Source organism: Athene noctua, chromosome 10 (assembly GCF_965140245.1).
Source record: "Athene noctua chromosome 10, bAthNoc1.hap1.1, whole genome shotgun sequence".
NCBI classification, from domain to species: domain Eukaryota; kingdom Metazoa; phylum Chordata; class Aves; order Strigiformes; family Strigidae; genus Athene; species Athene noctua.
The window spans coordinates 21082999-21104274 of NC_134046.1; the positions used below are offsets into that span (position 1 = coordinate 21082999).

A 21276-nucleotide genomic window follows, 5' to 3' on the forward strand; every position below is an offset into this window, starting at 1 on the left:
GTTTCTGATTATATGAACATACTAGGAGTGTCGTTTATATTAACATGGAGATCAGCCCCGACAACACATACACAGAAAATTAATTTCATTTCCCAAGTCAGTGAATATTTTTATTTTTTATCAATTTTTACTGAGTCAAGAAGTTTGTTTTTGTTGTGAAGGGATGCAGAAATATTACACTCCGTTATTCAAAGCACAGTGTGTTAGCACTGGGTTCAAGTGCGCTGACTAGCTCTGGTTTTGTTTCTCCCACACATCTCAGAGGCATTGACCAGACCTACTGGTTCTTTGGAATAATAGCTTTCTCAAAACTGATAGCTTTCTGCTGTAGAGAGAGGATATTCTAATCATCTAATATAAAATTTACACATGTCTGGAGCCATAACAGGATCCTTATAATGAAGGACAAAGCACAGCTTGTGTCTTTCAAATGACTGATTTTTGGGGGTATGCAGATACAGGTCAAATTAAAAACTTACATTTAAGTATTACATAATGTTAATTCGTGATTTCTTAGAAGATACCATGGTATAAATTATCAGTAATCCATATGCAGAAATCAAAGATTTTCAGTGAAAGCATGCTGCAGAATAAAGTAAATAAATATCACCCCAGTGGAAATGCCTAAAACCACTGAAGAACTGAGCTGCCCACCTCTGTGGGTCAGCCTGCATGTTACTGTTAGTTAACATGGACGGAGGGATCAACAACACCTGTTTGTACTTTTGTATGAGCTAGACTAAGTTTCAACCATCTAAAAAAGAAATAAAATCAGTCTTTGACTGTGGCTAGACCAGGCCATGTTTATTTTTTTGAGAAATAGGAGAGGCAGTATGCTGTTAAAAAGAACAGGATATTCATGATACCTGATTGTAAATCACATCTAATGAAAAATGAATAGTGAACTGGTCTTATATTTGCCAAAACAGAATTCAGTGTACTAGGAAACCACTTAATTCAGACAAGGCAAATGTGAATCTACTGATTTGGAAAAGGAATCTAAAATCTAACATAGACCGATTAAGATGATAAAGATTAAACAGAGCAAAGTTCATTATTCTTCCCAAAAGTAATGTTCTGCTGAAGGAAGAAATCGCAGATACGGTTTGTAAGTTGCCTTTGCAAGTGGTTTTAAGTAGTTTAAGGTACTGAATTTACAAAAGGTTACTTAATTTCTTTCTTGATTGCTATAAAAATGGTTTCTTTGGCAAGGTTCTTGTACTGCACATAAAGGTTCCTGTGGGTCATCAGTCTAAGGCCATCCATGCTAGGAAAGACCCTTTTCTTGGGAGCATGCTTTGCCTTTCAATTAGGTTAAGTCTAAATTTAAACTACAGAGAACATTGGTAAAAACTCCCCTTATTTTAACTTTTCTTCTGTTCACTTAGTGGATGTTCAGTCTCATCTTTCTTCCCTTGACTTTTGGTAATTTTGTTACTGTTCATAAGCAAGAGTACCTACGCAGATGGTTAATGAATTATGATGCTTATGTTACAGGGAAATCTTTGTAACTTAAGAATAGAAATCAAATTGCTTGTTAATTCCCTCTAGTGACAGGTGACAAATACACCAAAATTAAAGTTTAGTCATGGATGGAAGCAACACGGTTGCTAAGTTGCTGAACTCCCTGGTACCTGGATAAGATTCAAAGTGATGTCAAATACCTTCCTAGTTCAGCTTTCTTTTCTCCCTCGTCACTCAGGAGAGGAGGCTGTATTATTCAGACTGAGGGTTTGGGGTTTTTTTCCTCTCCTGTCAGTTGGGATATGTCTGAATTGTGTGATTCTAGTATGTGTACTTTGCTGTCCACTGTTATAAACTATCTTTTTTTATATCTTATTTCATTGAGAAGGAGAACTCTATTAGTTTTATTTTGTGAATGTTATCTGGGAAATCTATTTAAATTTTAATTGTGTATTACTTTGAAATAAATAATTAGCAGATGTGTATAAAGTGATTGAGAACTTACACTTCAGAATTAATACATAGAATGTATTTTTTTAATGCTGTTTTACTTGTGATAAAAATAATACACTTGCAGTTCTATAAGCATGCTACTATATTTATCTGTAAGGCAGAATGATGAATTAATATTAGGCTATTATTTTTACTCAGTGTACCCTAATACATTTCATTATCACATTTAAATACTAATATACTTAGTTCATCTCAGTATTTTTAAACATGTTCCTAATAAGTGTGTTTAGTTGAGAACATTTAGAAATGGTATTGAAAATTATTTCTTAGATCTGTTTTAATTTAATCAGTTTTCTTTAATCTTAATGCCATTGCATTGTATTGATTGATGTTACTCATTGTTTTAGTATTTCTTGCCACTTTTAGTAAGTCTTCCTTATTTCTGGAAATGTTTGAGGCACAGGTGAAGCTGTCAAACCTTCTATTAGGTAACAGAATTGGTGCCGTCCATTTCCGTTTATTTAGTTTGGGTTTATCAAGGATATCTTGTTCAGTAGAATAAGTAAATGATCTAAAGTTTCTATTGGTTTGTTTTCTTTCTCTTTTCCTCAGACATGTTTATTTCTACTTTTTCTCTACTCTGAATAGAAAAGCAGTTCTATTCCTTAACCTTGTCATTTCACATCAAGTTTCTCTTCTTGTGATAAACATGATAAAACCAATCTTCACTTGACTGAATGATTATTAATGTTGTCTTTGCAGGGTGTGGTACTGCAACAGGAGGAGCTGAAGATGAAGGTGAGGCTGAAGCTGGCTGGATTGAAGGTGCTGCCATCCTACTCTCTGTTATCTGTGTTGTACTTGTCACTGCCTTCAATGACTGGAGCAAGGAGAAGCAGTTTCGTGGGCTTCAAAGTCGTATTGAGCAGGAACAGAAATTTACTGTTGTCCGGGGTGGACAGGTTATCCAAATCCCAGTGGCAGAGATAGTAGTTGGTGACATTGCACAGGTGAAATATGGTAAGTTTTATCAGCTAGATGTCTACTTTTCTGAACTTTATTTATTTATTCTCCTTTCCCTTTCTAGCAGCATAGACTCACTTCACTGGAAGTGATTTAAAAGACCTCTGCATTGTCATTATTGTCCATGGTAAGATAACAGTTTGGCTCTTAGGGCAAAAGGAAAACCTAAGGTACTTGCTATAAAATTGTACTAGATAATTAGCTTTATTTTTGTAATTTTCACTTCCTTTCGCTGACAAGGACAAGAGCTGTTCATACAATGGTAAATTCTCTTTCATGGAGGATTACACTATTTGTAAGTTTTTGTTCCCGTCCAGTTAGGAATAAGAGGAAGTATTTTTAAATGCTCTGTGAAACGGAATTGTACCGCTGTGCTCACCCCACTTTGTAGGCTGCTCCAGAGGTATTGGATCCTGTAAATCCCCCCAGATTGGATGCTTCTAGTAGGTGGATGCCTTAGAATTATATGCCATAGGGAAACCCCTGTGCTTCAATGAACAGGAAGACTTTTGCAGGAACTTTGTGTACTCTGTGTTTGAGCTGGCAAATTCCAGCAAAATGCCTGTTCCATCAGCCATCAGGTTTCTCCTGGACTTTGCTAAGGGCTTCCTGAGAGGGGGAGGGGAAAGGGCAGCTTGACTGTTTATTTGTCACTGCTAATTCCTATGAAGTCTGATAGAGCAACCTTCATGTCATGTTGGGAAGAGTACTCCCCGTGCCAAATCTTAGTGATTATGATGTTCATTTTATGTTAAATGTGATATTTTCTCATTCTGGGATTAGCATTAGGCAAAAAATAATGGCAGTACAAAAGCCCTTCCCCATGGGATCACAATAATATGGCTAATATGGACAGATTCAGTAAAATTTTTTTCACTTCTGCTTTAATTTTTACATTTTAGTTCAATTGTTGTTAATTGTGATTTTATAATAAAAAACATCGTGTAATTCTAAAAACAATCTGACTAAACCTCTGTGGTTTTCCATTACCATGTTTTTACTGAAAGGTGATCTTCTACCTGCCGATGGGATATTTATTCAAGGAAACGATCTTAAAATTGATGAAAGCTCTTTAACTGGAGAGTCAGACCAAGTCCGCAAATCTGTTGACAAAGACCCAATGCTGCTGTCAGGTAAATCTGCCTGAATTCTTGCTGAGTTATCTTTTGTGCACTGCTTTGTTCATGTTTTATTTGGTTTTAGTTTTCCATGCCATCAGGCTTTGGTAACCTAGATAAAACTGATCTTTGGAACACAGACACTGGCCTTGTCTCTTTGTCATTTAAAAGATGTGCTATTGTTTTTTGATTGTGTGCAAATATTTATGATCATCATACTTTTTTTTATAAAGTGAGAAGGTAATGAAACATTTTCAGAGGAAAAGGAAAGTATCACTTAGGGAAATAACAATCATTTCAATTCATTGTATGCTACTTTTAATTTAACTATTAAATTTCAAAACCTTTTAAAGTCTCATTAAAAACTTTGTGTCTACTAGATACGATAGAAAAAGAAACAGTGTGCTTAGAAGGAAATGGATATACTAAGGTATTGTGGGCTTGACTTCTGTGGTAAATTCAAGTTATTTCTAGTATTTGTATTTTGTATTATAATTCTAATAAAAATAGTTTCTGAGTAGGTTGGTTGTCAATAGATTTCAGCTAGGATGTGATCACAAAATAACAGCCTGCTGATCTCATTGTGATCATCAGCGTGCTATAACCTGAAACAGTCATTTTCAAATACATTTGGACTTTTAATTCATTGAAAGGATTCTCTTTGCTGTCTGGTGGTACAGTCAGCCAAGAGTCATCCCAAATAGAACATTCATGTTGCAATGCAGCAGGTAAGTACACATTCCTGCAGGAATCCTGCCCCCATCCTGCCTCACTGTTAGGAGATGATGTTGTTCAGAAGAGACAAGTAGCGACAAGTGAGGATACGACAATTTTTATTGAATTAACAGTGCAAATTCTTTCCAAATTTAAATTCAGATGATTAGTTGACTGACTGTGAGATTATGAGTGTTTATTATGTAAATTACGGTATTATGGTCTAATGAAAAATAGTCAGATTTAAGTCGAAAGGTGGCTGCATTAACTTAAGATGAAGAAATTTGCTAATGTTCTTTGTAGACTTGCCATTGCCACAGACTTTATGTTACAGAAAGACCATGTTAATTAATTTTAACTTTAGCAAGCTTCAGGCATCTTTCTGCCTGAAACTGTGTATTAAAAATTACTTTTTTCAAGTGACACAAAAAATTCCTACTGCTTCTGAGAATAAAACAGCAAAATAAAAAAATATCTTTTGCTCTTTTGGGAAAAAAAAAATTGTTTCTTTAAAAATACTCTTATTTTTATTTGTTAAATGTTTTTGCTGCAGTGTCCCTTCCAAGTGTATGCTTATTGCTGTTCATGTTATAAAACCCCAAGTTTGTCTGAGTTATAAATGTCTGAAAAATGTGTTTGCACATGTTCAGCAGAGGCTAATAAAGATTAGTGGAGTAGCTGCAAACTCCAAAGGCTGCATTTGTGCAGAGAAAATACAATGACGAGCTCAGCATTTGCAGGCAACACACATACAGAAATGCTGAATAGTGGGGATAGGGCCACTTTTGAATTGTTGGTGTCCCTCTGGCTCCTTGATGTACTGTAAGGTAACTTAAGGAAGTGTTCAGACTTTCATAAGTAGTGTGTGAAACTACTGACTTATTTTTTCTAGATTTACAATATTTTGATTTATCCTATTAGTGCAGATATTTAGGCTTATCTTGAGTGTAGATTAAAAATTTTTTTAGAGATGCTTTTCAGTGTGTAAACAGGGAAGCCTGCAGTGATATTATGAGGAAGGGTTGCTATTCCTAACAAAATTTTTAATCCAATGTTGTCCTTGAATTTTTGTGCATTTTTCTCCATTTGTTTTTTCTTAGCTGATGGTTGTAGTTTTGTAAATATAGCTATAGCTTCATAACTGACACAAAAATTTTCATTTTAAAGTGATAGTTTTAGCAATGATATTTTCTTATAGAAACTTCTATCATGAAGTATCATAGACTTATATCAATTAAAATATCCTGTTGTTGAATTCTAGAGGCTTTCTGATTGTGAAGTTTCTGTTGATTTGCATGCTCTCACATATTCCTAAACTGAATTAGATCTTTTTGAATACCCATAGATTTCAGTGGTGGCTGTGAACAAACGTGAAGGTCTTGCCCTGAAAAGCATGGTGGGAAGAGAAAAGGAAAGCAGTCAAGTTAGGAGAGCAGACATGTTTCTTTTGCTTCCCAAAACTCAGATTTCTTTGCTATAACAGATTTGTCTCTATGTTTTTATTGCAGAGTTAAATAAAGTTTATACTCTTAATTTTTCTCTATTGCAACTACAAAGAAGGTCAAGAATTAATGTGACATTCTAACAAGCACTGCACACACCTTTGTTCCATATGTATACTAATGAATTTTTGCTCATGCCATGCTAGAAAATCCCTGAACTCTGTTTGCTCAGGAGCAGAGTTGATGATTTGAGATTCTGCCATGCAAAACCCCACATTCTTCCATAGATACAGTGCAAGGTTTAATCCCAATGATGCAGGGGCTAATGTGCCCACTGGAAATCGTTAGTAGTCCAAAAACCAAAAAAGTGGGTTTGACCTGGTTTAAAAACTGAGTTCCTGTTGGATGTTAACCTAGACCTATATTTTTATAAAACTTGTTAGACCTATATTTTTATAAAACTTGTTTAAAGGGAAAAAAAAAAACAACAAACCAACCCCCTGCAAAAACATCAAACAGACCTTAAATTTTCCTCTTATCTTTGCACCTGAAGACATCAGTAAGTTATCTTCAGGTAGGCTTCTGGAATTTAGACAAATATTGTCAGGATGTTGCTTGCCACTGTTCTCGCTTAGTAATCTGTCAGAAATGAAAACAGTTCAGGTATCAGAGAGGAATAACTGAAAAAAAAGGTAAATTTGAACTGCAGGCACAGTTTGTTTTGTGAGTCTAGATTTGGTGAAAGATAAACATGCTGAATCAGGAAGTAATATTTTCACCATTGGCACCTGAAACAACATTTTTAATATACAATCAATTTCAATGACATAATTAAACTAAATGAGTTTCTCTGCTTAATGTCCTGTTTAATCATCCAGATAGTCATTCAATGTACTTGAGAAGCAATTCTAAGAGTGTAAGTGCTGAATAAACCAGATGGTTCATTTCCATCTGTATATAGCACATTTGGTACCACCTAGGAAGGCAGAAGTAGAAATAGAAACTCTGGTATACCTGAAACAAAAAAAAGCAGCTTCTCTTCTATAGTTCCACTGTACTCCTGTCTCAAACATGTTCCTTCTTTTAGTTCCTTAACAGAGGTTTGCATGCATGGTGTAGCATAAACCATAGTATCAAAACTCATCAGCTTAAATGAGACTGTGGTGATGCTAAATTTCTTTGCACTGAGCATGGCATCTGTCAACCTACAGATGAAGACAGCTTGGGTAACCAAACTCACTGCTACTCAACTGTCTTGATTGAAGCTGATGTGTCCTTTAAGTTTTCGTATAGTTCAAACTTCGCAGGAATCCGCGATTCCTAAATACGGAAAATTTGAGTCTGGTACAGTATTGCACACAGAGAAGTATTTTGGGATACCATGTATTGTAATAGTTAACATTGTAAAAATACCTTATGAGGCTTACTGTTTAAAACTTTTTCTTCTGGGTATTTAAATTTGGTTAAGGTATGAAAGAATTACACACAGGAGCTCACCTAGTGTAATTCTCACTGAACTGAGACTGACAGAATGTTATCCTAAGCTAACTTTACAAATGTGTATTTCTGTCAGTGTACAACAAAGGTTTGAAACAAAGAAAATGGAGCTTGTTCAAGAACAAATAAAAGAAATCTCTTGGTCATGGTGCCTTGGTAGTTTTCGAATAAAAAGTAAGCTTGATTAAGGAATCGGGTCAGTTATTACCTGAAGAAAAGTAGTTCTGATTCTGTCTTAATTCCCTGCCAGAAAATATTCCAAACTAGGGTTCTAGCGTAGCAGAAATTTTCAGAACTGAGCAGCTAATTTCAAAAGTTCCAAATTATTTCGGTATGTTGAAATTACTCATAGATGAGTTTTTTCTGGAAAACTGTTTTTCTTCATAGAGTATATTCTGATGGTTGGTTCATGTAATAATTGCAGTGACTAAAACAGTTGTTCAGATATGCTGATAGAAAATTTTTGTTCACCAGTAGTTTTCTGGAAGTAGCAAAAGAGCATAAAAGTCCCAAACTGGCATGCTTGGGTTTTGTTCTCTTGTTTTTTAGCCCTGTTTCAAATCTTTTTCACCAGTACTATTATTAGATTTGGGAGTTTCTGAGCTGTCTCATGTTTAGTTACGTTTTTATCTGAAAGGTATGTGCTGTAATAGGTTCCTTATCTGTCTAATCTGTTTATCTCTTACTAAATCGGACTTCTTCCTTTTCTATCTTGGAATATTCACCTTTTATCAACTTCAAATTAAATACTCAGCATGTGAAAAAATGTATTTTACTAATAGTGAAAAATGAGTCTTCAGAGGGAAAGAAGTCAGTAGAATTGTTCAACATGAAGTTGAAATACGTGCTTAGTGCACAAATAAGTGAAAAACATGCATTAATTCCAGAATTCCATTTATAAAACAATAGCTGCTGGAAGTCATAGAACCCATTTCTTTATTTAAGCTAGTATAATTATAATACCGTTTAAATAGTGAAATTGCCGGAGTTGGGTGGAAGGAGGTTCAGCTCTTTGATTTAGCTTAGATGCTGAAGAATTTTTCCAATAGTCCTAGTGGAACATAATCTGATAATAAATTAGTACCTGCTCTAAAACATACTTTTGTATGTACCTTCTCAGTTCTGAATTATGTTTTACAAGACTAATGTTAAGAAAGGGTTCAGAAAGGCATTTTAAGTTAAGACTTTTTTTCCCTTTTCAGGTGTGCAGAGGTAAGCTTGAAACCTGGTGGGTTAATGTTGTCTTAATAAAGACGGTTTTGAAACCTAGGTGTGCGTGCCATTTTTTTGAGGATGTATCTATCCATCTTTGTAGTCCAGTACAGAAGGATATTCCTTCAAAATAAAGCATAGGAATACTAAAAGCAAGTTCTTAATTAAAATATATTTTAAATTTTAAAGGAGGCACCTCTAAATATCTGAGTCAAGTCTCAGACATTTTCTGTTTTGTCTGAACCAGTGCAACCAAGCCTATTCTGTTTTTTAAGATCTTTTCTGTTCCTTTAGGCTTGAATGTAACTTGTTTTTTGTTGAGTGGCGGTCCTAGTTTGTATGTTTGTGATGTTTTATTCTATCATATGACAGAAAGCAAATGACTTTAAGGAATCAATTTTTATCTCAGAAAGCCATAGGAATATTTCTCAATGCACTGAGATACATCTGACCATTAGTGCATTTTTGTTTTTATTTGGCTTATTTCTGCTCAAATTTTCTTAGTGTTCTGATGAGATATTTATGCTTTCAAATTAGGCTTACTGTTGACAGATGTTCTCTGTTCTGTGTTTCTGTTTTCCTTTTAAGAACATGAGAGATTTTGATTATTTAGAGGAAGAGATCTTGATTATAAATAAATAGTTGCATTGCTTAGTGTGTTCAAAGACAGCAACTGGATGAGCAGTAATAAGAAAATGGGATTTTTTAAAAAATAGGTTGCAAGTGTGCATGTGTATATATAAAATATTGATCTATTTAAGGACGTAGGTCCATATATTTTTCCTTTTCCAGCTTTTGAGATAACTCAATGAAATGAATATATGAAGATGAGGATGAACCCAATAAAATGTTTTTTAAAAAGGGAGGGGAGAAAGAACCTTTCCAGGGCCATTCAGGTTTAGTAGATCTGAATGCCCAATAAGATTTTCAATGAGAAATTAATTATATTCCCCATTGGCTCAGCAGCAGGCTCACAATTCAGCTGGTTAAAAGCCATTTTGCAGGAGTTTGCAGAAAGGTTGTTTGAAGATTTTTCTTTTTTACTGTGGCTTCAGGTGTGCCCTGCTGTGGTACATTTAAGAACTACAGGCATCAGTGAACAACTTTAGGTTTAAAATATTGAGTGGTAGTTAATGATGGTAGTGGACAAGATAGTTCAGAATAGGCATACCAGAATTTTTACCTCATTAGCCACAAAATTGCTTAGAACAGCTCAGGTAGTGACTCTACCTAATTCATGATGTTACAGAATGAATTAAACCGTGATGTAACTTTTGAAGCGAAGTGAGGATCTAAGGAACAGTAGATTAAAACCTAGCAAAGAATAGTGCTTTGTCACAAATACTGCAGTGACAAGGCAACGAGTAAAGTGAGTATTACAAGCAGTGTCATTGGTTTATTGCCTCAGTGGTCAAACTGTTTAGTGGACTTGAAGACTCCTAAACCGACAAAGAAGAGTCAAAAGTCTTTCTCTCTCCTAGCAGCCCCCATCCCTGAGGGAAAATGTAATTACTGATTCCATCTGGTCTCATTCTTCTGATGTCCCGCAGCTGCAAGTCTGGAATATGATTGGTCTTAAAATATAATTTATTTAAAACTGTAACACCTAGGGTTAAAAACAATTGTTCGATAATAGAATTCTTTCTGAGCAGATTCTAGTTAACCATGGTCCATCCATAGTTCACTTGGAGGTACAAATATACATCTTGTCTTTTTTTGTATACAATGATTTTTTTTTCTCAAGACTAGGAGTCAGTCTGTTACAGTCTGTTTTCATAGTTTCCAAACTACTTCCTTCTTCAAATACAGGAAAGAGTATTTAAATCCAAGCCCAGTAAACTTTCAGTCTTAGCTTGCTGTGTCAACTTTTTGTTAAGAAATAACTGCTTTTCCTCTGTGTTCTCACAGTGATTTACACTTACTAGGCATAACATAATTTTCTACTACTAAAGGATAAAATATAAAGTCTATTTCAATGAATAGCTTTATCTGTCAGTAGTTTCTGGTTATTATGTATTTGTTTTTCATCTTTTTCATAGGATAACTACTGTTCTGCTTTATATATTTTAAAATTCACTACCTGCTAAGGATATCTCTTATCAAACATTTGAAATAATACTTCAATAATTAACTTCTTGGATTAAGACTTTGTCACCTTATGAAATGACAAAGTAGTTATTTGATGCCGTCCTTAGCACATTTGTTCCTGTGCTTCAATGACAGTTTTTTTAATAAGCTTTTAGTAACTGGTCTTAAATACATTTCATAATAGGTTGTTCTTCAATTTCAATTTTTTTTTTTAGAAATAGCTAGTGTGCAATTGCAGAGACTGATGTTTTGCAAATCCTCTGTAACAAAATTTTTCCAAAATGTAATTCAGAATACTTTTAATTGGTTTTAGGAATTTCTGTTTGTTTGTGTTTCCACAGCTCGTAGCAAAAGGTTTCTAAGAGGCTGTGATCTTACATGCACCTAAAATTTGGTTCAATATAGGAATAAGAACTATAATTAAACTTCCTATACAATAAAGCATGAAATATTTCTCAAAAGGAATTTAGTTAGTATAACGGTATGATAATAACCTGGTTAAAAAATGATCCTTTTCAGAAAAACGTTATGTTTTGATTTATTTTAGAGTAATAGAAATCTCTGTACATACAGAATTTTTTTTCAAATCTGTGTCAGATTCTTCTTGCTATTTTGGGATCTCCTAATTTAATTAAACATCCCCTTGAAGATTTTTCTCTGTATTGATTTTTCGAGTTTGAAGATGGGAAATTGTCTTCAAAAATATTTTTTCTATGCCTGTAAATCAACCATAACTGAGTAAGATGAGAGAACTCGCACACATATTTTCACTTAATTCATGCAAATGTATGCCATGTAGAGTCAGTGTAATCTTGACTAGAGTCACAGAGGAATGTTTCCAGAACTCTAAGCAATGTTTTCAAAGGTACAAGAATTAACTGTGTGAAGCTAAACCATTATCTTTCAAGATTATGTAAATGTGGTCAGTGACAACATTTCTTTTACAAAGGGAATTTGATGTGTGCGGTTAATGGATGTGCAGCCTAAGATTTCCAGTTAAGCATCCATTCTTGGTTGAGAATAATAGACAACAGCAGGGATTATTTTTGGATGTAATTATATTGGCCTCAGTATTGATTTCTAAAGTGTAACAAATCTCTCTCAGTACCATAGTAAAAGTCTTGTGTAAAATTTTTAATGGTTGTTGTTTTCAATTTTTTTAGCTGTATATAACTTATATTGCGTATTTTCAGGTACTCATGTCATGGAAGGCTCTGGACGAATGCTTGTAACTGCTGTGGGTGTGAATTCCCAGACAGGCATCATCTTTACTCTGCTGGGCGCTGGAGGAGAAGAAGAAGAAAAGAAAGATAAGAAAGGTAAATTTCACAACACGTAAGGATGCTTCGAAGAAAGCTCTTGGGCTTTGAGTAGCCAGAGTTCTCCTCTGTTCTTGACAAATAAACACAATTTTTAAAACTTCCTTTTTTGTATACATTTTTGTCATTACATGTCACACAGAAAAACAACAAAAGCTGTTAACCAATAAATACATTGGATAACAAGATGTTTTTCCAGTGTGAAATTGCAGACTCTCGGTATGTAATTAAATGCAAGGGAATACATGGGCATACTCCCATTGCCGTGTCTTTTTTACATAAATCCATACTCACCTAAAATTTGTGAAGATTTTGCTCTTGTGCATTTACATCTATGTGGTATTTTTTCAGAAAAAAAAAAAAAATTGGCCATGGAAATAGTGTCTGTCTTTTGAGTTTCAAAAATAAAATTAAGATGAGATGTCACTTTTTCATAGCCTAGTTGTTTAATGTCAGTGAGTGACTTTAGAGGCATTGTAATTTCTTAAGGAGGAAAGGTCAAACTAAGAATAGTAAAAGAGAATAAAGTAGCAGTAAATGTTAACAGAGTTTAAGTTTGATGTCGTGTATCAGTTAAGGAAATCAAGAAATCACTTTAGACTTTTCACCTTATTATAGTGTGATGTCATAAACAGTTGCTAATTTATGGGTTTATTGCAGAAACGTGACTTAATGTGTGTCCTTTCCAATTTTTGTTCATACAGTCTTGTAAATTGTTCAAGTCTGCTTTCAGATTTTCATTCCAAGTTTGTTCTAAGAATATTTATCTTTAAGACATAATTAAGGGCCAATTAATACAGTTTTTTTTAAACACTGCCACTCTTTCAGTGGTTTTCAGTATTAACAGAAAAGGGTAGTTACAGCTTTACTGAACGTTTTACTTAGTGTCTGTCAGGCAGTGTGATTCTACCTTTTCTTTCATTTCCATCCTTTTAATTTAAAGTTTCAGATAGGAAGGCCAAATTCAGATGGTTTTCATGACCTACAATTTCCATTTCTGAACATGTTCAACAAGTTGCACTTGACTTCGTGTTTCTCTGAGGAAATCCCTTTTTACTTCATGAAAGACTTTATGAAATGTTTACCATTTCATTTCTACACAGAAATGCACAATACCTGCTAGGCATGGTAAGTTCTAGGAACATTAGAAGCAAAAAGACCGAAACTTCCCAAAGTAAAACTCTTTCATGTCAGACTAGTTTTGAACAATATCTTAGAGTCGAGTCTTGCAGTCATTAAGAGGAAGACTCCGAAGAACAGGTGTTTTGAGGTCTGGAAGCATCTGTTTTGTTAGTGTCTAAAGATATTGTAGGTGAGAAGGAGCAACTCAGTACCTGTTTGAAAGTGACAGCTGCCTGCCCTGAGGCCCTCTGTGTAGCTGGGTTGGCCTTCTCTGGGCGTTGTTTTTCTCAGGTCACTGGTGATTCTCTCACGTTTCAGTGTGGATCGCCTTCAAAGACAGAGAAACTGGAGATAGAGTAATGCACTGCACTGTGTTTGTAACTTGCTACCCAGAGACAGAGATTCTTACAGAGCTGTGTAAGAACTCGTGCAGACACTGAATTTAATGGGCATGGCTATAATAGTGAGAAAATTCCATCACATTTTCTAATCTTGCTAGCAGCTTTGTGCTAGTGCAGAGGAGTGCCAGGGCAGAGCTGGCAGCAGATCGAGGCCCAAACTCAAATAATGTCCCTCTCACATAACAACCTGCCATTCTCTGAAATCCTGCCAGTCATAAATGTTTGTTTCAGTCTTATATGGGTGTATGCTTTTATCATTCATTAACATTTTGTAAAAATCATCATACAGGTGTGAAACAGGAGGATGGACATCAGCTTCCAGGTAGAGTAAGAATCATACCATGTCAAATGAAAGGATGAGGCTTTTAGCCAGCAAGCTTTGGTGCAAATCAGGGTTGAACTAATCATTAAGATAATTGTCTTTGAATCAGTCCAGTTAAATTAAAGAGTAATTTCAAATCAACAGGATTGTTCGTGGCAAACATTTAAGTCTGCACGCATTGTTCGTGTTGCAAATCGTAATGCTAAGCTTGAATAATCAGTTATTCTCCAGAAGTAAATTACAGTATATTAAATGTTGGAATGCATGATTTGCTGTTAGCGGTTCATGCTGTGCTGGTTAGTATGAGTATCCAAATGGAATAAAAAATAAGCATGAGTAACCAAAACATTTTAAGTTATTACCATCACAGTAATCAAATTTGCAATTGAAATTTTCATGAATGTAGTTATACAGGGTGTGTTTATAAATCCTGTATGCTGTTTATTTTCTTCTCCCAATTTAACCTTTGTAAATAAAACAAGAACATTTTTCTTGAAAAACAAACCAGTACAGTGTGAAACAGTCACTATGGGTCAAGTACTGAATAAGTTGAGGAGTTTTGATAAGGATTCATTATAGGACTTCTGTGTTCTATTGAGAACAATTAACGAACAGAAACAAAACAAAACCTATTTTATCTATTATTTGTAGAGACTAATTTTCTGAACTCTAGTATAAAGACCATCATAAAATAATAGAACCTTCCTTGAGTTTTTCACCTTTCTGATAGGAAAGATTTCTTGACCAGTTTCTCTAATATACAGATAATTGCTGAAAACAAAAAGAGGATTTTATTTTCTGATACCTTTCCCATTTCATCACAAAACAGGCAATTACATAGTGTCTCTTATTTGGATCTAAAATAACTCATTATTCTCCTTGAGATTATATTTACCATTTCCACATACAGTATTGAAAAGTTTAATATTTCTACTCAGATCAATGTGCATATTAACTAGGTTATGGCAGAACATAGATTGAGCCCATGTTAGACTGGGATGTATCAGCAATAATATGTCATAATATTCAACCTCACATAAAATGCAAATTATGTAATGTTGTATATACTGAGTAGTATGTTGCATATTTTTAAACTACCCATGCATTGTGTAAACTCATGAACTCAAGGGAAATATTTCAGCCATTTTAATATTTGCATAACATTATATTAAAGTAAAAAAAAATTACACATAAAAGGACCAAAGGAATCTACATGGTACTGTGTACAGTCAGTTCTCACCAACTCTGTTAACTTTGTTAAATGTCTTTCATATTTATTATTTATTATTATTATTTCATGTATGAGTTTCTGTCTTACTTTGTAACACCTTTGTAATGACTTTTTGCTTTTGAAAGTTATGTTAATTAATTTAAACCAGATTGATTTTTGGAGAAAACAAAGCCATAGTATTCCATAAATATTTTTTGTTCTGTCATGTGCCTTTGTTCATGTTGTTGTTATTATTATTATTATTTATTGTTTTTTTTATCCATTATTGTTCAGTAGATTCTTCCCATCCCTCCTCCCACCCTCCTTCAGCTACAGATGGTGCAACAGGTGCAAATGCCACTGATAATGCAAATGCCAGCTTAGTCAATGGTACGTCAAGAACACCTAGCTTGTTTTATTTGATAGATTTCTCTCCTGACTATATAAGATTCCCGCTTCCTTTTATGAACTGCACAGATGTTGTATGTGCATGTGATTACCCTCTGAGAGATCCTACTCCATAAACTCTGTAGTAGCTTATAAGAGATGCCACAAAGATGCTGCGACTTACTTTATTCACACAGAACTAAGCATGGGAGAGGAAGAAGCAGGAATTACGATTTATGTGCCATTAATTAAAACTGCAATTAAAAGGAAACTTTTGAATTGCCTTTACATGAAGTTTCATTGTAAAGCTCTTTATGCATTTGTCGGCATAGATCTGAAGAAAGCCATGATAAATGGATTATATCTTCTTCTGATGTGGCGCTCTCATAAGTATTCATGTAGTCTTCATATAGTTCTGAGAAATAGTGCTGGGATCAGGAATCTGGCTCAGTTTCAGCTAACAGTGTGTCAGGAAAAACTTTTGCTGCTTTGAGCATCTTTTTTGGAAGAGACTGACTGAAAAGTTATGTTTGTGGATATTTGTGTAGGCCCTTAGACAGCGATCATTTAATGAGCCTGCCTATATTTACTAAAAAGAAAAAACCCCAAATATTACTGTAGTCAATTTTGACTGTCTCTTAGTACAGATTCTTGACCCCACTTCTTAGCATGCAGATATTTCAGTACCTCTTCTAATAGTCTAATTCCAGTGTTAAATGGAATGGGTCAATATTAGTCTAGGCATCAGCTGTTATTTTTCTGATAATCAGATCTGTTAGTCTTTATTTGCCATAGAAACCTTTCCTTCTGTACAGCACCAGTAGTACTGGCAAAAGTAATTCTACTTTTCATCGTGTTGGTGCTAGACATTTTTTTCCATGCAGGTCAGTAGTTTTAGCATTATGCATATGAAACTAGTTTCTGACATAGCAACACCAAGTACTAAACAAGTACTGAGACTTACTAGTGTAATATCTTACTGAAAGCAATGACATAGGAAATCCTGGAGCCTATTTTTAAATAATTTAATTGTGATTTTAAAAAAACATATAACCAGATTTAAAACTTTACTCCTGCACATTTTAAGTTTGCTGGAAAACTAGGATTTACAATCTACATCTCACTGCATGACAGGAACCTCCATCATTCTGGTTCCAGTAACACAATTTCAGAGTCTTTTAAGAGACCAAGAATCCAGAAATTAATGATGAATAATTCTCCATTCTCCATTCTTTATGCTCTGTAATTCTACTCTGTTGTGTTATGCATACAGCAAAGTCTTACCAGATACCCTCCTTCCATCCCACTGGAGACTACTGTATTACATTTATGCTCAGTTCTGCAAGTTGCTGAGTACTAAATCAGACATCCGCTTAAGTGCTTTGCTGGATGAGAACTACTGCTCAGCAAGGTGCAGAAATGAGTCCGAAGTTGTTCTGACCTGGTCTCTTTGTTAGCAAGGTTTTGTTGTCTGGTAAATATCTGTTGTGTTTGGTCTTAATTCCTGAACTTAATGTGGAAATTGAATGAATGGAAATTGAAAATGTGATTTTCTATCATCATCTCTCCTGTCAGAAACAATAGTTACTGTCCCTGTTTATCTTGGAGTTGAGAGATACATACTCCATTCTTGTCAGTGCACGAAGTGTAAAAGTCAATTTTCTGCGCAGTTCAGTATGTTTTTGCTTTTAACTCTTCTGAGGTGAGGCAGTTGAATTAATTCTTCAGATCTTTGATCAACATGAACAGGAGATACTTTCCGTAATTCAACTTATCTGACATAGTGTTCAGAGAAGAACTGAGACTTGGCAAGTAGAGTTAGATCTGAGTGCTTTGAAATTGTTTGGAAAATTGCCAAAATCTGATTTCTGTTTATACTATACATGTTTCTAGTTAGCAGTGATGATGAGTTAGAGAATACTTAAAATGTAGATATGTTTTGGAGGGGGTTTGGAAGGGAGAAAGGAAGGAATAAAGTAAGTTCTAAAGCAAGGAGACCAAGTTCATGTAGATATTTTTTCAGTCTGGGTGAAATGATTTTTTTCAATAACATCTGAGAATTGTCCCTGAGATGTGACTGGAAACAAGCATTTATACTTAAAGTCTAATACCTCTGTTTGTAGAAAATACCTTCAAATAGGAAAAAAAAAAAAAAAGACATGCTTGAATAAGTACTTAGCTCGGGAAATTCTATTGCTTGTTATTTGAAAATCAACACATTACCATTTCAGATAAAATATTAAATTGTCTTAGTTGTCAGTATGTAGTTGACACAAAAGAAGTATTTTGTTTTCAGTCAGTGAACTTAGTGATAAATTCCTATAGTTTTGTGATACAGCCTGTTATCTGCTGTGTCACAGGAACTGTTATAAATTTTGTTGGGTTCTAGTAGCTGAGATTAAAATACATAATTTTTTTATGGTCTCTGTTAAGACTATGGACAATATGTTCAGTTTTTAAAAGATGACAAGTTAAGATTATAAACAGATCAGAAAATTTTACAGAAAGGTAGTAATGAAAATTTGTCTAATTTTAAAGTATAGTATTTACTTTTAGAAAAGGTAATTTTTTATTTTTTTTTAAATATGGGAAGCAGCAGTCACTGTTTACAGCTCAGTTACCCCAGATTTGATTTACTTAGAGAAAGGACTGCTTATTATCATCCAGTAGAGCACTCTCCAATTCCTAAGTCAGGATTTCCACATTGAGTTTTTGGCATTTCGTACTCAGAGAATTTGTTACTTAAAATTGTATTCTGATGTAGAAATACCATACCAGGCTCAGAGAAATGGCTCAGCTGAAATACTTTACATCTACTGTTAATTCTGTCAGTTCTGGCGTATGTACATTACCGCTCAATTTCTGCAAGGCAATTTGCAGTTTTAATACATTTTAAAGTATTTTCTGAATTTTAAGTGATCTACTGAGTGCACAGAAGAATTAATTAAAACTTTCTATTTGATACAGTGGAATCAGATTCATTCTTTTGTAATTAACCTATGTTTTACTGATACATTGCCTCTGATATCACACTGCATGAGAGAATTCCTAATGATTCACTTCAGATATGTTTGATGACACTTTCCCCCCTATATATAGATTTGCAATGTGCGTCTGTTCTTACTAGCTGCAGAATATAACTGACTTGGCATGAAGAGGGCTGTAACTCATTTCTATTGCAACGTGAGACATTTTGGAAAATCAGTAGGGTATTTTATACTCTTTTCATCTATCATGGCACAGAAGGACATAACTCAATTAGCTTTTTCAGCTGATTCCAAGCAGCTACTCCAGTGTACAAATAATTTCTAATGACAGTGATAAGTCTTTGTTATTCTGTCGTGTTGACTTTATAAAGGGCTGGGAGAGGTAAAGGCAGGGGGAGTCTTTTCTTGGAAAGTATATTTGCAGAAGTAACTGTCTTTTGGAGTAAGAACATCGGCAGTAATGGTGCCATGGGTGTGTTCCAAAAGACAAATTTTAGTAAGACACGGCAACATGCAAAACATTTTATATTCAAATTCAAAACCTTCAAAGCAACTGCAGAATACAAGTCATATTAGGAAGCTGTATATTCTTGTCTAAACCTTCTGATTTTTCATCCTTGCTCAGAAAAATTATAAAAATAAACTCAGATGATTCTCTCCAGATTTCAGGGCCCAAACACTGTTTCTTTTACTTACTTATTTCCAAAAGGAAGAAAGCATTTCCAAAATGATGCAAAATATACTATTTTTGAAGAATTATATATAAAACCATTATAAAAATATTAATAAATACTCATCCTTTTAATGTTTCTAAAAAATGCATAAAGGTCAGAAAGATGGGATAGTATTTCTGGTCCTAGCACTAACTGAAAGGAGAAAGGATCTTTCAGCAGTAGTGATTCTGTCATCTTAATTTCTTTCTTTGTTCATATTTTATAGTCAAGTGCAGGCTTAAAATTATTTGGAACAGGAGGAAAGAAATCCTTTACAGCATTCTTTTCTTTATCATAATGACCTAAATTACCTATTCTTTGTTATTTTATCTGAATAACTGGAATAGAACTAGCTGTGATGACTTCCCCCCCCCCAATAACCTACATGCAGTAGCCGCTAAGGTTAAGAATATATTTCCTAAATACCTGTGTTTACATTGTTGTTAACAATTGTCCATTTTATATACTGGTATTTTTAGGTGCTTGGGGTAGATGAATTGTTAGTGTAATTCATTACAGCAGTTATGATACCCCTAATAAATAGCAGATATGTACCATAAAGTTAAATACTTTGATTTACATAGAAAAAACAGTGTATTTTGTGCTTGCTAGTTATGAAAGCCATGGTTTGGGGCTTTTTTTTTTTTTTTTAAGTTGAAGAATTTGCAGTTATACTGCTTTAAGGTTTTGAATTGTATTCTGAAGAAGGAACTATAGAGCAGACTGTCTGCTCTAAATTAATGTTTTCCAGCTTTTAAGGAAGGCTTAATCCACTAGCCAGAAATCAGAATCCCTAGAATTCTTTTATGTCTTCCACTAGCTTTATTAAAAACCATTCTAAGAAAAATAGCCATTAGGCAGATATGAACTTCAACTATGCACTGTAGGCAAAAATTTTTAAGGAAATTTCACAATGAAAATGAACTTGGGTTTGTTCAGGTTCATAGATTCATGTCTTATGGCAAAACATAAGTCTTTGGAAGATAGATACTGCCTTTTTAAAAGTCATATTATAGCCAAGGTGGGAATAGAGTTAGCCAAGCAGTTGATGCTGAATGGTTTACTTCAGCATACTTTAGTAATCTATCTGAGTATTGAGGTGACTATATGTAGCGAGACATCCTTTACTGCAATTCTGTGCTTTTGAATTTCTCGGTGCCTGTAGTATATTAGTAGGGGTGAAATGTTATGATGATAAATTTATGACTGATTTGGTAATTTTTGCTCTTTTTGAGAGGGAAGTTTTTAGTGATCTCCCAATTACTGAACATACAAACATGCAAGAAATTCATCTTAGCCTTTCAATTTTGCTGCTATTTATTCACAGCATAGAGTGAAATAATTAATACATATGTTGAAGCATAATTTCTGCTGCTTTATTGTACCAGCTGTACTATTGCAGGAAATCAAAAGAGCAAGACTTAACTGCTGTTACATTTTTCAATAAATTCTGATATAGTTCTTATTAGAATGTATCAGAAATCCTGTAAAAGTGTTTTAATTATTAATTTTGCTTAGTATTATTTTTTATTGTGCATTATACAACACACAACTACAAAATTATACAACATACAACTACAAAAAGAGAATGTCATCCATTCTGAAGGTAATATTTATAAAACTCAAGTAGTCTTTTCTATAAGATAAATTCATGTAGCACTGTGAAAGTTTCATAAGGGAACCCACCCAGAAATTTTGAATATATTTCAAATTGTTTACTGGTTATTCTGAATAACAAAGTTTTGTATGCTCTAATTTTTATTTTGACATTTTTATTTCCCTCACACTTTCAAATTATGTATAT

At 34.1% G+C, this 21276-nt stretch overlaps 1 protein-coding gene across 8 annotated transcripts in view; it reads left to right on the top strand.

Moving 5' to 3' along the window:
* Positions 1-21276, top strand: part of ATP2B2 (ATPase plasma membrane Ca2+ transporting 2) — a 252940-nt gene that overhangs the window by 141910 nt on the left and 89754 nt on the right. For 4 of the 8 annotated variants that reach the window (XM_074914649.1, XM_074914653.1, XM_074914654.1 and 1 more), the window contains exons 4-6: positions 2680-2937; positions 3948-4073; positions 12205-12330. In XM_074914649.1, the coding sequence (XP_074770750.1) occupies positions 2680-2937; positions 3948-4073; positions 12205-12330 (510 nt within the window). Of the gene's footprint in view, positions 1-2679; positions 2938-3947; positions 4074-12204; positions 12331-14142; positions 14176-15679; positions 15776-21276 lie in introns of all 8 variants that reach the window. The other 4 variants (XM_074914650.1, XM_074914652.1, XM_074914647.1 and 1 more) reach the window with 3 other exon arrangements.